This window comes from Carettochelys insculpta, chromosome 2 (assembly GCF_033958435.1).
Source record: "Carettochelys insculpta isolate YL-2023 chromosome 2, ASM3395843v1, whole genome shotgun sequence".
Classification (NCBI taxonomy): Eukaryota; Metazoa; Chordata; order Testudines; family Carettochelyidae; genus Carettochelys; species Carettochelys insculpta.
The window spans coordinates 81,235,370-81,253,256 of NC_134138.1; the positions used below are offsets into that span (position 1 = coordinate 81,235,370).

The 17,887-nt window shown below is 39.8% G+C and overlaps 1 protein-coding gene across 19 annotated transcripts in view; it reads right to left on the reverse strand.

The window, feature by feature from the left end:
* Nucleotides 1-17,887, reverse strand: part of DTNA (dystrobrevin alpha) — a 316,470-nt gene that overhangs the window by 51,126 nt on the left and 247,457 nt on the right. For 10 of the 19 annotated variants that reach the window (XM_074987204.1, XM_074987203.1, XM_074987205.1 and 7 more), the window contains 4 exons: nt 14,891-14,971; nt 12,603-12,692; nt 2,137-2,214; nt 1,380-1,472 (listed from right to left, as the gene is read on the reverse strand). In XM_074987204.1, the coding sequence (XP_074843305.1) occupies nt 1,380-1,472; nt 2,137-2,214; nt 12,603-12,692; nt 14,891-14,971 (342 nt within the window). Of the gene's footprint in view, nt 1-1,379; nt 1,473-2,136; nt 2,236-12,602; nt 12,693-14,890; nt 14,972-17,887 lie in introns of all 19 variants that reach the window. The other 9 variants (XM_074987209.1, XM_074987221.1, XM_074987210.1 and 6 more) reach the window with 4 other exon arrangements.

Genomic DNA, 17,887 nt, shown 5'->3' on the forward strand with positions numbered 1-17,887 from the left:
TATCTGGGTGAGCCAGGTGGGCAGACAGTAGCAGAGTGGCTTCGAGTTGTGGTTAACTTGCATTAATGCAAGTTAAGTGCAACATGAAATCGTGCATTTCAGGGGTTTACTGTATCAGCTTCACACATTGACTGCTGCTTCTCAGTCATCTACTATCATAGCGTGAGAATGCAGGTGATACTGCAATTCTGATAGCTGTATTGGCAGAAGAAGATTGGACCAAAGCAAAGAAAGTGTGGATGGAACTCCAGGTAGCTGCCTTACAAATCTTCAACACTCCTCAGAGTTGTTAATGAGATTGCTTATGCTGTAGAGGAATGTGCCCCCAACCCATCCAGAAGAGGTAAATGTACTGATAGCAAGTGAAGAGACATTGAGAAATCCACTTAGGGAGGCTCTGAGCAGATCTAATTTTCTCTGTATTCACTTGGCTAGAGTAACAAATACTCATAATTTGTTGGTACTGAGCGTGATGAGATTTGGGGTGGGCGGGAGGGGGGTCGCAGACCCACAGACACTGATTACAACAATTTCCAGTTTCAGGCATACAGTGAATATGCCCACCCACATGTCAAATACAGACTAAAGAAGAATCTGTAGTTATTTACATATAAACTCCTTCCTATCTTCTTGTGTCGAACTTCCTAGCTACTGCACAACAGCTGGGAGGTCAACATCTGCAATCTTGATGGCAGCAGAATTTTCAGGATGGGAACAGTGTTAAATGTTTAGCTAAGTAGAATAAAAGAGCTCTGTGTATCTTACCTGCTTCGAAACTGGCCATATGTGGCTCTGAGTTAGAGATAATGGCAAATCAACATATGTCGGGGTTTGGATATGGCAAAAGTCAGCCAGATTTAAGAAGAAGAGCGGACCTATGTACAAATATACAACTGAAACAAAGTTCCTCCTTTGATGGCTTAATAAACCATTTTTTATTTTTTACTGAACTGCCATCATTTCTCATTTACACATTTAACTGGAATTGCACATTATGTGCCACCGCAAAAATGAACTCCTTGAAAGAAGAAAGCTTCTGTATCACTGGTGTGGCTAGGTTTATGTATCATCAAGTACAGAACTGAGTACTAAACAGTACCACAAAGTAGTTCTCATGGTAATTGTTAGCCAAGCAATTATTCATGGCACTTTGCTTTGCTATTTAGCATTCCTAGAAAGAATGCAAGCAAATCAACAATCTCCCCAGCACCTATGAGGTGTCATGTCTTGAGAGCAAAGACATCCACTCTTTAGATTAATGTTTAAAAACAGCTGCTTCTGTGGTGAGGAAATGAGAAGTACATTGGGCAGTGATTTAATTTAAACAAATCCATGTCGCTCTGCTAAAGAACTCCCAAAGGTGCCAAACCTGCACTAACCGTGTGGGGTTGCTCTGGAGCATGTTGACATACAACCCGATGAGTACATGTTCATCGGCCAGCCTGTCTGCAACATCAAGGCTGTACTGTAACCTGAAACGGGGTTGGGGAGGAAAAAGGGTGTGATCCGGACAGACAGAGAGAAATAAACAGAAAAAGCAGCAGCAGGTGAGACTGTGAAATGGGAATTTAAGAATGAGCAATAAATGTTCTTAGAATAAAACTAAAGTGCTGAAATTCTTATTTACTTCAGTTGTTTAAAATGCTATAATTCAGTTTGCTTAGGCAACTGATCCTGAAAGATAGGAGGAACCTGCAAGAGCATGCAGAACACCTTCATCTCCTGTGGAAATCAAACAGAGCTAAAGGAGATTCAGCAACAAGCAGGAACACACCATGTGTTAGTCCTATAAAATGACTTTAAAATAGTATAGATTATGAAGCCAATTTTAATATAGGTTGTATGTATTTAATATATATTATATGGATAGCAAAAATAATATATGTAGAATAGACACACGATTAACAGATTAAAATCAAGAGTTGCATATGTTTGGAAGTGTCAGATAAAGAAAACAAGTATATAAAGATATTCATTTTCACAAGGCCTACTTAGTTTAGGTGGTTAGTTAGCTTATAGAACTACTGTAATTTTCTTGTGGGGAAAAAAGGATATAGATTAAAAAAGGGGTGAATATGATTTTTTTTTTGCAGTTGTGTTAGTGCAAGCTACCAACATACCCTCTCTTTAACTTACCCTTTGCCTTTCAAGAAAGCTGGAGCAGCTCTGGCCAGCAATTTGCTCTGCTCTACTTCATTATTCTTGTAAGGAGAGCTAGTTAATAAGACAGGAAAACTAAGAAGAGGGTAAACAGTGATGATTGAAGTTCATTACAGAAGAGAGCTCAGGGAAATTCATTCAAGAGCCTTGAGCTGAAGCAAAATTTAGCCAGATCCCAAGTTTTGAAAACAAAATCCCAGCAAAGGCAAAATTGAGATGTAGAATTTTACCACCATGAAAGCCATGGAATTTTGCTTGGGCAGAAGCTTATTGAGGTTCTTCCCCCTCTAACCTATAATACAGGTTGAAGCTCTCTTGTCTGGCACTCTCTCATCTGACATCATCCGTGGTCCAGTACAACCATGGATGTTGCTGGACCAGACAGCACCTGGACTAGAGAGCCCCAGCTACCCAGAGCCAGTCTGGCTGGTGGCATGCAACCACTGGTAGAGGTAAGCCTCACTGGCAGCCCTGGTGTGGGGAGACCCTGGTATCCCTGCAGCAGTGGGGAGTCTTATGGGGAGCTGAGCTGGGGTTGGGGAGCCCCACTGCGGGAAGCCTGGGTGGTGCTGGGATCCCAGCCAACAGCCCTGCAGGAGTAGGGCACCTGTCTGGGGAGCTGGGCTGAGGGGAGCTGGGGTGGGGAGCTTGTGGTGACCAGGAAGGGCGACCACAGATGTGAGCCTGGAGGCCTAACCTCCCCCAGTCTGGCATATTCTCTTGTTCGGGACCACATAAGTCCCGAGGGTGCCTGACCAGGGAGATGCAACATGTATCTACAGCAAGGGAAGAACCAAACAAAACAAGCTTCAACCAAAAATCTCTCTTTGGAGGCTAGTGTACTTTCAGGTGAAGTTGACACTGACATACATGATGCTGAATCTTAGTGTACCAGTCATTTCCATTAACAGTCATCTTATTTCTGAGATGATTCCTGTTGAATTATGTTTACTCTTTATTTGCTATTATATGCTGGATCTCAAAGTAAAAGTAGCCAAAGAAGAATGTACATCTAATTGAATCTGTCCTTTTGTGAGGTAGCTCCAATATAATTTTTTAAAAAGCACTATATTCTTTTTCTGCCCTTAGATATATTTGTTGCTTTTCTTTATAATCCACGTCAGTCATGCTTTCTTAATAATTTCTTGATGCTGACATACCTAGGGAAGAAGAGAATATGTTGGATGAAAGCAGAGAGATTTAAATCTTAGTTCATCTCTCTTGCCTTTGCTTTTTCTGTGAAAGTTATTTCATTTCTCTCTCCATTTTAATTAGTCCCAAATCTTCCTTCGAGGCTGACTACTGTCATTTAGGCATCTTCTGACCAAAGATTGAGTTGCCCGTGTATGCTACTCACAGGGGCAGCTGCTTTTGGTACATCTGAGTAGACAACATTCTGATGATCTAGACAGTAAAAATATTAATTGTACAACAAATGAATCATTGCCTGAGGCTGCTCTTATACTACTCTGCCATCACTCTAGCAGCTCCCATGCGGAAGTTTAAGTCACCATTCATCAATAGTGTTTTCAAAGGATTACACTGAAGGAGTGGCCCCAGGGTTCATTGCTTCATTACAGTCTGAATAGGATCTAGATCAAGTAATTTTGCACAGCAGGAAAACTGCTTGCTGTTTACCTATGTTTTTATATGAGGCCCATCTGGTGCATTTATAAAGAACACAGGAATGTCCATGGTGGGTCACGCTAGTCCAGGGTTCAGCAATCAAAATAGCAAAAAAAGTGATTTTTTTAAAATTTGGTAAAAACTCAATAACTCAAGAGCCTCAGAGCATGTGAATATGAGATGGTCCTTAATAAATAATATCAAACCCTACCTTTTGTAATCCCTATTTTAAGAACAGCTCACAAACAATTTGTAATGTGATACCTATTTACTGCAGGCCATTCACAAACTTTTTACATATTCTACTTCCTCGCACTTTACATGTCTGTACCACTGTCTTCCTGACTTTCGCTCCCAAGCTCACTTTAATTACGCCAATTTTATTTCACATTTAATTTCAGTTTTCTTTTTTAAAATGCCTGTTGCCCTTCACGGCAGGAGTGCTGCAAGCTTCCTTTTCCTATTCAAAATCAAGACTTTATTAGCAACATGACCAAAACACAGATACTGTATCATATCCCACAATGCGCTGCATATGTTATCCAATGTTTCCAGATCACATATTGTTTGCTATTTAGATATGAGTTGTTCATTGTTGGGCTTTTAGACATTCACCATTTATCAAAAATAATCAGGAGTGGTTTTTTTGTTTTTGTTTTTTTTACTTTGCAATTATAGCGTCGGGAGACACAAAGAAGTCCTTAAAGAGCCGCATGCAACTCCAGAGCCGCAGGTTGCTGACCCCTCTTGCACTAGTCCATCTAGCTTGGTCTTCTTACAACAGATAACAAAATTCCATATGATAGTTGCCAATGTCAGATGCTTTAAAGAGAATTAACAGACTAGGACAATAAAGTGTCCTATCCCCTGCTTCTGGACGTCAGAGCCTTGCGAACATCCAGAGTACAGGACTGCATCCTTGACCATCTTGGCTAAGAGCCACTGATGGACCTATCCTCCATGAACTTCTCTAATTCTTTTTTGAATCTAGTTCTAATTTTGGCCTTTACAACATGGCCTGACTATGAGTTCCACAGACTGACTGTGTGTCATTTGAAGTACTACCTTTAGTTTGTTTTAAATCTGCTCCCTATTAATTTCATTGGTTGCCCCTTCCTTCTTGAGTAATGTGAAGAAGTAAATAACACTTCTTTATTCACTCTCTGTCTGTCATGCAGGATTTGATAAACCTCTATCATATGCTTCCTTAGTCATCTATTTTCCAAGTTGAATACTCCTTGTCTTTTCAATTTCTCCTCACAAGGAAACTGTTGCATTTTTGCTGCACTCTTCTGTACCTTTCCCAATTCTAATATGTCTTTATATCCAGATCTATACCACAGTGACCAGAACGACATACAATATTCAAGGTGTGGTCATACCGTGCATTTATTGGCACTAAGAGATTTACTTTCCTATTAACTATTCACATTTCCTAATTCTCCTAATATCAGCAGCTTTTTTATTGCTGCTGCATACTGAATTGATGTTTTCAGAGAGCTAACCAAAATGACTCAAAATCTTTTTATTGAGTGGTAACACCTAATTTAGATCCCATTATTTTGCATATGCATTTCTCTACCTTGAATTGTATCTGCCATTTAGTTGCAAAGTCAACCAGTTTAGTGAGATATCTTTGTACCTCTTCACAGTTTCTTTGTACTTAATTCTCTTGAGTAATTGTTTATCATCTACAAACTTTGCCAGTTCTTCATTTACCTATTATGGCTCATTTATGAATATGCTGTACAGATCCACTATTTATCTCTGTCCATGTTGAAAACTGAAAATGTATTCCTACTCTTTGCTTCCTGTCTTTTAAACAGTCACTGATCCATAAAAGGACCTTCCCTCTGATCCCATGACTGCTTAGTTTACTTTAAGAACTTACTTTAAGGTGAGGGGCCTTGCCAAAAGCTTTCTGAAAGACCAACTATATTATATCCACTGGATCACTTTGACTTACATGTTTGTTGATTCCCCCCACCCCCCAAAGGTTTCTAATAGATAGGCCACACACACTTCCCCATTACAAAAGCATGTTGACTGTTCCTTAACAACTTGTGTTCATCTATGCGTCTTATAATTCTATTTTCACTATAGTCAGGGTCATCCCTCGTGGGTGTGGGACCTGGGACAACCCCACCTCAGGACGGGCTCCCACTCCACCTTTTCCTCCAAACTCCCACCCTGCCCCCATTCCACCCCTTCTTTCAGACTGCCAATGAGCCACCCAGGCCCCACCTGTCTGACTTCCATCCCCTCCCCTGAGTGATACCGAGAGCCGGTGAGGTCAGGTGGGGTGGAGCGGGGCAGGCTGGGGCTGCGTTGCTTGCAGCTGCCGGTGCCAGGCCATGTTGGACCCCACTTCCCCTGAGGTGTAGGGCCCTTCAAAGCGCAGGGCCCGGGGTGCTTGCTCTGGACTCTCCTGTGGACGGGATGGCTCTGACTATAGTTTCAACCAAAGTTCCAGATAAACCCTGTGCTTTACTCCCAGTTATGGGAAAAAAATGCAGTAGAAAGGACAAAACTGATAGCATACTGCTCAATAACTCAGAAGATGAAGCACTCATGTATTACAGAAAATTATACGCTCTGCTTTCACCAACTTTTCTGCCACCCCTTTTGCCAATTGTCTTGACAAAAATCCCATATTTGCACTAGCACTGCCCTTCATCTCAACTCTTTTAAAACTAGATATTGGTGAAAGCTAAGGATGAAATCCTGGTTCCACTGAAGTCACCAGCAACACTGTCATTGGCTTAATTGGAGACAGAATGGCACCCAAAAGGTTTTAGCATTCACTGGGTCATATATAAGAAAAGCAGCATCAAAGCAGTGGCAGGGAGCTATACTGTTCCAGAATGACTATACAACAGGCAGGTGCTGGCACTAAAACACAACAATGAACGTTTTTCCTGACACAGGAAAAAAAAAGAGGTTTCTGAGGTTCTGAAAAATGGAAGCTAATTGTAATTTTTTTTTATTACAGTAGAAGCTTGGTTCTCCAGCAACCCGGGGAACAGGACTGCTGGATAATCAATTCTATGGATAAGTGAGCTGGGCCCGGGCAGCCAGCCCCACAGCAGATGGCACTGCAGCCACGGGCTCTATGGTAACCATCCCCAGCCTGGCAGTTGATAGCCAACTCTTCTCCACCAGCCCTGGCCAGGCAGCCCGTGGTGGAACAGAAGCTGGTTAGTTGAGAGTGCCATTTAGCTGAATGCCGGACAGGGTTGCCAGATTTTCAGGAAGCAGAGCCCCGCTGGCAACCCCAGTCGGGGGCAGGAGGACCCCAGCAGCCCCGTGGGACATTTCGGGGGAATACGGGACTCAGGACTTTTGACTGAAATGTGGGGCTTTCCCGCAGTTTGTGGGACATCTGTCGACCCTGATGCCGGATATCATGGCTTTTAGTGTATTAAAACTTCTAGCAGAATATCAGATCTGAGTCTTTTGGGGCCAAACATTCAGCTACAGCTGCCAGTTCTGAAAGCCCACTGTTGAGTGGGCAACTGGTTCTGCTTACAGAACAAGCTTACATCCATTTATTACAGCTGTCAGTGATACTGCTTGAGAGCCCCGACCCTTCTCTTTTTACCCTTCTGTGGGGAGTAACCTGGGCAAAGCAAACCAATTGATCAGCCTTGCGAAATTCTACATGATTACATGACTTCTCCGTGCACTGGCTCTGTCTCAATGACAAGAAGATACGTTTTAAAATCAAGTAGCTAACATGCTTTAAAACACCCATTATCACCCCTCAATGGTGAGATTCTGCTTGGTCACTAAGTAAGATGGCACAAAACTGGCAGGGCAGGATGGCTTCCAGTCATCTTTGTGCTCTTGCAAAAGTGGCCACCAGTGCAACTTACACATCACTGGAGGGGGTCTGTCTAAGTTACAGCAGCCTCTCTCTCCCTGTCTGCGGACAACTTCAATGACCAAACTCCCTGCAACACTACCTGTGATGTTCTCCCTGCCCCAGGGCTTGCCAGAGGATCCATAGAAGACATTCTTACTTAGATTACCATCCATATAAAGTAACAATGTTTTAAAAAGCACCAAGCTCTCATCAAAAAGAATCTTTTAGAGCTGAACTTTCAGCTGCAGCTTCCAGCCCACTATTAGTTGCACATGACACTGCCGACAAAAGTGAACTGAAACCCATTTTGCACAGGGAAATTGGGATGTCCACCTACATAATTTATGAGCCAGTTGTGGCATTCCCAAACACAAAATAGGTGTCTCTTGTTTCTGCATGTGTAAAATGGGTCAACAGACTTAGAGGCCATCTTGAGTCTGTGAGGCATACTACCGCAAGTGCCAAAGTGCTAACTTAATCAGATATGTTCTTCAAGCAACCTTATATCAGTTCAGATAGGCAAAGGAAAGACTTCTCCTTCAATAGTTCCCCTTCTCCTTACATCAGGATCAGGAGAAGCTACTGGCAGAGAAACAAGTTATATCACTTTATACCAGGTGAGAGCTCCCCTATCACCTCAGGTGGCCAGTTAGGGCCAGGCTCTGCCACAATATACTGCCCTTACTCAGTGCAAAGTGGAGAGAAGATAAGGAGAGAACTCTATTTATAGCCAGTTAGCACCTGGCTTGGCAAACACAAAGACACACTGAAAATGTGCATATTCGTGGGAGTGAAGTTATTCCCGTAGTTAAATGTTTTCACAAGACCCGTAGTCACTTTCTCACATATGTGAGTCTTTTACACAACCGCAGGAAGAGAAACACATTTGTAAAAAGAAGAAAATGCAATTGCAAAGCCACAAATAATGGCTGTGGAACTCAGGGTAAAAGCAAACTAAAATTCTAAATCTTTTTAAAGCCTCTAGATTTCAAACTGGTTGGGCACGTCTACACAGAGCCTTTCTTCAGCACTGATTAGCATAGCTATGGTGAGCAAGGTTCTCGAAAATGCAAATGGATTTCCATTTGTACAATCATGTGGCTAATTAGCGTAGCCGCATGAGATCTCCGTGCCAGCAGAGGCTGCTGCTGGCAGTAAACGGGCCATGTAGACATGTGTCTGCTGGTAAAAACCTCTCTATCTCCAGCCCCTTATCCCTCACAGCAATTATTTGTGGTTTTGCAATAACATTTTCTCCTCAAGGATAAGGGGCAGGTGACAGAGAGAGGGTTTTTGCTGGGGCACATCTACACGGCTTGTTTACTGCTGGCAGCAGCCTCTGCTAGCAGGGAGATCTTGCAAGGCTATGCTAATGAGCCACACGCTTATGCAAATGGGAGCTATTTGCATTTTTGAGAACCCTACTTACCATAGTGCTGCCGGCAGCAGTGCTGAAGAAAGGCTCCGTGTAAATGTGCCTGTTATGCCCCTCTCTTATTGCACAGGCACATGTTTTATTAAACACTACAATACACTATACAATCTTTCTGTAGGTTTCCATTCATCTTGAAAGAAATGTGTTCTGTGCTGCATATGCTAGACAAATATAGGACCTAGATATCCTCTCATGTATACATCTACTAAGAGAGGTGAGAGGCTATATAGGGTGTGTGTTTATCTAGCATAGATATCGTAGTACACAGTATGTGCATATGGCTGCACATTCACACATACTTCAGCTCTCCCAATTTGCTCCTATACATTTCATAGAAAAGAGGCAGCCCGTTGCGTGTCAGCATGACTAAGCAGGAGCAACAATGAAACTTGTGAAATTATTAAGTGCTGTATTTCTGGTAAATATGTACATGCTTGAGAACTCCGGCATACTGTGCATTGCACAGTGTATCTGAGAACACCAATTAGAAAAACAGAGTTTGCTAAGGGAGGAAAATCAGTTACCAAAGAATGTTTTTCAACAAAAAGGAGGAGGTAAAACGACTAATTCTGAGCAGAAGTAACCTAAATGATCTCACATCTACACCGATGACACCATTTTTACGTTGTATTTAGCTATTTACACAATCAAAATTTATAACACTTTCCATCAGCAGGCTAATGGTTGGCCAATTTGATGGGAGGATTTGAAATGGGATTTCAATCCTGCTCTGAACAGAATATGCACAGACTGTATGTCGTTCAAGTGGCCAAACTTTGAAAAGGCGGAAATTCGGCTATCTACAGCACCCAATATATCTCATCCTATCCTTTGTGTGCGCATGCACAAGTCTGTCCCTGACCTCATCTGTCCCAATTCCTTTTGCTCAGGGGAGCGATCCAAAATCTTTTATAGCCTATCTGGAGGTAAAAGAGGCACCCGTCACTATGACGCAATAGTAAATTACCCACTGACTTCCTACAGGGTCTGAACAATGGACATCACCATGAAAAGCTTTTGTCTGAAAACACATCTGCAGCTAGTTTAATCACAAGGTGGTGACTAGCTTCCACTCACTCCAGTCTTAGTATTTAAAGAAGGAACAACTTACTGGGAGGAAAAATGTATTTAGTCATTCTGGTACTTGTTCCTTCCCTTCCCCCTGTACATTGATAATTCCAGGGAAGAAAGTGACATACAGAGAAAGACAGAAGAAGAGAGACTATTGCACCTATCATCAAGGTGTCTGAATACTTTGATCAACACCAGTGGCAGCAGATTGTGTGCAGAACTACCCAAGCAGAAAATACATTTGAATTAAGTGGAACAGTGTTTAAAGTTATCTACCCTCAATTGGAAGACAGACTCTGCAATGCCCAAGTCACTTATTTTTACATTAAGCCAGATATTGACTTCACTGAGTTTACATGGGTATATTAACATTCCCCTGATTACTGCACTACAATTCAATCAATTAAATTGTTTGCAGCCCTTCAGGCAGCCCCAGATCATAAAGAAAGAACATTAGCCAAGCAAGAAAAATACAGGACTTGTGGTTTTAATTATTTGTATACTTGCAGCACAACCAATAACTGAGTTTGTATCCAGTGGGCACAGGTTTGTGCTTGGTTATTTGTCTCCTGTTTGAAAACATGGTATTTGAATGTGGCTCCTGCACTGCACAAAGAAGAATGAAAGTTTCCTGAGCATAATTTATTTTAAAACTACCTGAGGTGCTGTTTGTAGCTACAAAATGTCTTATGTTTCTTAGGACAGAATTCACTGGTAGTAGATGACTTCCTCTACCAGTTACTCTCTGATGGCCATTTGGGCCCAAACTAGCAGAGTTTAAATGAACAAGGAGAAGCAGGGAAATCTAAGAGGGGCTGTCGTTCTGGGATGGCTTAGAGAAACTAAAACAGATCATGTGAAAACAGGCTGAATTGAAAGCCTGAATCTGAACACCCATGCATGTTGAGAAAGCTTGATTATCAATCCAAACTTCCTGGCTTGAGTCCAACTCAAACAGCAGACACTGAAACACATCCATTTTATCTTGTAGATGTTCTTCATGAAAGGTTTGACCCTTCCCAGTGCATTTTTCTCTGTCTCATTTGATCCAGTAGTTAGAATGGCATAGTGATGAATTAATGATGACACATTCCTTTCCATAAGCAAAGAACTTTGATGTCATGAACTTAGGATTCTAGATGCAGTGGTGGATAGAGCAAAGTAAGAAGCTGGTTGTGAAGGAAAATGTTTGCATACTAATACAAATATTTGATACAATTGCAAAGGGGATACTGAAAAATGCCTTTCATAAAAATGATCTATTTGCATGAAAATTTTTCTTCAAATTTACCCTAATTGTCAGAATCAGTCCATAAAACACATTACAGTGATGGCAAATTGTACACTGTGGAAATCACTTTCAGGATAACTTTTAGGGGTATTATGATCAAGTAGAGATTCAATGATGAGGTTGTACAATTTTGATTGCAACATGAATCACTAAGTATTTAGTATTATGCTGGCACACTTGCAAACACAATTCTCAAAACCTGTTTTTACGATATGATAGGAAAATCTTCCTAATGAGGACTGATTTTACCAGGGCAGTAATAATAAAACATGAGAAGATGAGTGAAGATTCTGTCATTGTTCTAATAGGGATCAAGGGACTTGGGGTATTCCGAAAAGCAGCATATCAGCACCAATACGTTCTCACTGAAGAACAAATAATGATCAAGGACTGATTCAGAAAATAACAGAAGTGACTATATTCCACAGAAAACAACCTGGCAGACCGGTCTTGTCCAGCTGCACCACTTCCTTCTTTTCAGTACCAAATGAAGCACAACCTAATTCAGATTGTTCAAATGAGACAGACTGGCGAAGAACGGAGCAGTGATAACGTATCTGGGCCTGCTCCAAAGCTCATAAGTGACTTCAGCATTCAGACTCCCATTGACGTTTTTCAGATTTGGATCAAGACCTTTGTTCACCAATTTGACCAGGAACACAAATAATTGCTGTTTGGTACAATGGTAGTATGAAGGACGTGTGGGGATAGAAGGGCTACTGTTGTATTGATCCAAAGTGATCACCAGTTGTACACACCCTGAAAGAGGAGAAACAGCCTCATTGTGAAAGTCAGAATGGTTTTCAACCTGTTACGTGCTTTTCTTTCAGGCTCCTGTTGAGTGCAGAAGAGCCGTGGTGCATACAGATGATGGAAACTTAAAGAAGTTTGAACAAAAACCTCCTTTAGTACATACCTCTATATAAAGCGATTAAAATGTTTGAAAGATTTGTGCTGTGCAAAAGCAAGAAAGTCCAAGGCCAGTGCGAAGTTGAATAAAAGTCTAATTAAAACCACATAAGTCCTCTAGCCCTACAGAATCCATCCCTTTAAGAATATCAATTTCAAATTAATCAGTTTAGCAGAATTACTAATGATTTAGTGCATCAGCTACTGAACTACAGTGATTAGTAGTTTAGTGCTCTCATACTGACCGTGAATTGTTGTGAAGCTGATTTACATACAGCTTTATAAGAGAATGCTCATCAGTTACAGGACTGGCTACATTTATACCCTCAAGTAACCTGAATAATTCAAACAATGAAACTTTGTTAATATCCTATGTAAATACACAGCAGCATGCTGACAGTGGATTCGGTGTGCTCAAGTCGCAAATGCTTTAGAAAGAATATTGTGTTTTTAAAAACAAAATAAAAAGATATGACTCATGGATTAGGGTTGAAAACAAAAACAATTTCAAAATGAAATGCACTCAAACTAATCAGGGGAATGGAAAAATATAAGACATTATTTTACATTTCATGGCATTGTTAACTCTACCAAAACTGGTGATGCATATGGCATCCCATGCATATTTCATAAAGAAAAGGTACCATATTACTCATCTACCAAAAGGTTTGTCTATCCACAGTTCTGGCTTTTGAAATTCCTCATATCGTGCAGGAAATTTCTATTGAAAAATCCTGATCTCATGTGTAAAGGAGATTCCCTCTAGGAGAAAAGGAATTCTAAAGTGCCAGAAATATACCTTCATTTGATCACGATAATTAAAGACAATGACTTGAATTAACAAAGAAACTAAAGCAAAAAAAGTATTAGTAATTCTTTCTGTGTAAAATGAAACATAGCACAGTAAATGCCACTAATTATTATAACTAAAAATCATCCCCTGGCTGCCTTTCTTACATTAATAAACACCTTGTTCTACTGATTGAGCATTGTGATTTCTTGGCAGCTGCATATATTTTAGTAGCAATGATAGTTTATAGGTAAAATAAATGTTCATCTTTAGGGAAGCAAAACAGCTTTGAGACAATGTAGTAGTAGGGTGGACTATGGCTTTGATTTCAGTTCTGAAAGAATAAACATGAACACTCATGTTACCAAGATTATTTTGGGTAACTTTAGGTCTCTGAAGCACTGAAGTGAAGCAAGAGCAATTCAATCTGATGCAGCCAAATGTTAAACTACACTTACCTTCTCCATCAGAATGAAGAGCGCTTCTCCTTCCAGTGTCCTGATTGTGACCATTTACTTATTGGGTGTTCTGTAGATTATGTAATTGGTAGCAAATGCTGCAATCATATTTTGACTGCTTGGGCATATAACTGCATATGGGGTTCTACACCCCTTTTCTTTGGAAATTATGGTTTTGGACCATTCTTTTACGCTTTGTTTCCTAAAAGGCCACCTATTTCAAGACACTCCTTTCTTTGTTGTGGCCATTAATGAATCACTGATTTGTTTAACTATTCAAGGAGTATCTCCACATCTTTCCAAAGAGTGACTTAACATCTTCCTCCCCTCTTCTTGAAGGAGGAGTGAGACAATCAGAAGCCTTAATGTCAATAGCATATTTGCAGAGCAGTACCAATGGTTAACCCACATTTCTGGATCTTAGAAGGACTGAGTCAATATATAGCTGTAGTTTTATTCCATTTGCATTACAAGGCTTTGCAGTGAATACTATAAATGGACTTATGAATCTACACTGAAGCTGCAAAGTTCAGATCTGAATTTGAGCTTCCTGTCAGTTCAGAGCAGCTTGTCCCAGGTGATCTTGAATCAGTTCCATCAGCAGTTAACACCAACTGAACACTTGGTATAAGTAAGATACCTATATAAGCTAAACATACTCCTCTATTATCTCTCTATTATGTAAAAACTACCCTGGCCAACTTTTGTAAAGTCCACACAAAGTCTGAAACACTATCTAGAAATGCAGCACAGTAAAAAGTCAAGCTTTTTTTTTTTTTTAACTTATCCTCTAAGGATTTTGTGTGATCTAAATTAGAACATCAGACTCATTTCCGTTTGTGACATGGCTGAAATTTTAATCCAGACCCCCAAAGATGACAAGTTAGTATATTAACCCAACATACAACCTCACATCCCAGCTTCTACTCATGATCCATCACTATTTAATGATTTAGGATCGGAGGCCCAATTTTCAAACATCAGCATTTAAATCATCTGCATTTCAAGACTGACAATGAAAATTAGGCTTTGAAACACATATTGTAGCATCCTGAGTGCCCATGTAAGTGTGTCAATGTGCAACTGGGTGCCCAAATTCAGGAGCACACATTCAAAATGTGGGCTTTCATTTGAATAAATGGAATGCTGTCCACAAAAGGCTGGAATATTTCTGAGACAATGTTCTACCAACATTTCCTTCAGAAAAATGCAAAGAACCTAAAATTCAGGGATTTATTTTCCATTTACGTGAGTTGTTTTAAAGTAAGGAAGGATGAACACTCACCTTCTGTTTGTGAAAGCATTTCCTGAGGGAACAGAGTGGGAGAATAGTGTATCATTCATGCTGGTTACAGGTCTGGGAGGCCTAAAAGAAAGCAAAATAGCTAAGCATATTTTATTTGTATTTAACAAACTGTCAGCAACAGTATTTACATAGCAATCAATAATATTCTTGATCAAGGTAAACTGACAGCAAATATCTTCTGCTATAAATAACCAATCACTCCAAACTAAAAGGTTATTATTATTTTTTTTAATCAGGGAATACAAACCCATAGTATGACTGAGAGATGGATGAACATCAAGGTTTTTGTGTGTTCTGGAGCACATTCTGAGCGATTTGCTTTATTATTTTTCCTACTTTCGCCAAAATAATTTATTGTGAAGCCTATTTATCAAGCCCACTGAGATGCCCCATAAAATACAATTAGTACAAAAACAGTAAACTGCTATCAAGTCTTTAAACACGTACAAACACCTGACTATAAGATGTACCGTACCCACTTCAAAAGGAACAGAGAGATAGCCATGTTAGTCTATATGCTATCAAAACAAAAAGGCAGTCCAGTAGCACTTTAAAGACTAACAAAATAATTTATTAGGTGGTGCCCCAGGAAAGCTCACCACCTAATAAATTATTTTATTAGTCCTTAAAGTGCTTCTGGACTCACTTCAAAAGGACACCATCAACTTAAAAGAGTGACTTTTCTGCCTGATATTGTTTATTTACTATTTTTACTTAAAAATGAGATTAGCTCCTCACCTTGTTGCAGTTGTTTAGTTTACGTATGTGCAAGTTCTTTATGTTTAGCCTGTTTTGTGGTTTCCTTCGAACAGACAATTTCTTTTACATTTGTGTGGCTTTTCATACAGCAAAATGGGAGAAAAAAATATTTAGGAAAAACAAGAAAATGTGATTTTCAAATTACAAAAGTCAGAAGTGGGATTCTGGCTTTGGTGCAGTACCTGAAGCTATATTAACTTGAGTTTTAAACTGATTACATTTCAAGTGGATAACATTCTTTTCAATTCTGTGACAATTCCATCTCTGTTTTTGGACTAGTAAGAATGCAGGTCAAGATGCAATAACATTTTTCGAAAAACTGAGCTGTGCTTCAGTCCTCAGGACAATGGGGCAATTCAAATTTTTGCACCCAATATATTGAGGTCCTGTTTGTCTAAGAAGGGTGGATGGCAGATATTTTACAGACCTAGTTGTATTATTCTACTTCTGCTTTAAAGCCATTGCAAAAATACAACCTGCAAAATAGTAACAGAGAGGAAGCCGCGTTAGTCTATACACTATCAAAACAAAAAGCAGTCAAGTAGCACTTTAAAGACCAGCAAAATGGTTTATTAGGTGAGCTTTCGTGGGACAGACCCACTTCTTCAGACCATAGCCAGACCAGAACAGACTCAATATTTAAGGCACAGAGAACCAAAACCAGTAAGCAAGGAGGACAATTTGTTTTAAACAGTTTTACACAATTTGTCCTCCTTGCTTACTGTTTTTGGTTCTCTGTGCCTTAAATATTGAGTCTGTTCTGGTCTGGCTATGGTCTGAAGAAGTGGGTCTGTCCCGCGAAAGCTCACCTAATAAACCATTTTGCTGGTCTTTAAAGTGCTACTTGACTGCTTTTTGTTTTAACCCGCAAAATGTGCTCCAAGAATTCTGAAGGGAAGACTTGGAGTCTCTGTTTGTTCCCATGGAATATAAGATTGATTAAATTGGATTAAAAATAAGTGTATTCTTTTTCATTATATGGAGATGCACTTTTCACCTTAACCTTTTGACTAGTGATCCATATTCTAGAGTGAGACACTGAATTCCAGGTTTGGTCACTGACTTCAGTGGGGCCAGGATTTTACCCTGTCCTTTCATCTCTTTGCACTTGTGTTTCTTTTGCTATGGGAGGAGTTATACTTTTTTACCTCACAGGGTTATCAAATGTACCCATCTTCCAAAGTAATGATACTGAGATCTCTTTTAGAGGGTTAAATGTGTATTTCAAATTTAAAATGAGACACATGGAGTCCAGTAGCAGGTTGAACCATCATCTTCAGTAAAACTCTTTTCCATTCAGAGAGGTGATACCCCAAACACTAAAAAAAATCCATTGTGTACTGAAGAATATTCTCCTTTATTATTCGTACTGCCTAAGACTCCCAGCTGTAAACCAGGGACCCGCTGTTGTAGACTATGTAGATACACATAACAAACAGACTCTCTCTGTCAACAAAGAATCTATACTTTATATTGTTTCAGCAACAAATTAAAATTATAAATCACTTATGTGAAGCTGTGCCTACTAATATGTCAATAGCAAAGATTTTCCCGACCAATGAAAAATAATCTCATTTTATTTAACTGGTAAGATTCTAAATACCTAGAAATTTTAAACTGGCACTGTATGTGGTAACAGTGAACAATGGTATTAGCATTTCACATCAGATACAGGAGATTGACATCTGTGCTGAATTTTATATTTTATCTTGAAAATGAAAACACTGGACTGTCCAAAGTAAGTACACACTTGGTGCTAGATTCTGATAAACATTCCATGATCAACAATTAAGATGTAATCAAATTTTTACAAGCTTTTCTTTCCCTCCAAAATAACGTACTAAAGGAGAATAAAATACTTACCAGGTGTCTCTTTTGCAGCCCAAATGAAATTGAAAAGAGAGACCATTAATGAAAATGGCATTTTGAAATGTATATGGATAAAAAACAGGCCACTGTTTTCTTGTCAATTGTCACATCAAGAAAACTGGCATAGGAACCCATTCAGGCTTTGCCAGGCTGAGCTCCTTAAAGCTACTTTTCCCACACTCAGCTGCGTATTCGTCTTCACTATTCCCAAGCTCAGAATTAACACCATGTGTGTTTAATACACAAAGTGGCTATTTGGTATGATAGAGTTGTGTATGGAACACCTTTTAGAAAATCAGTCACAAATTCTAATCCTGGATACATACTTTTTAGCTTTGCAGCTGATTA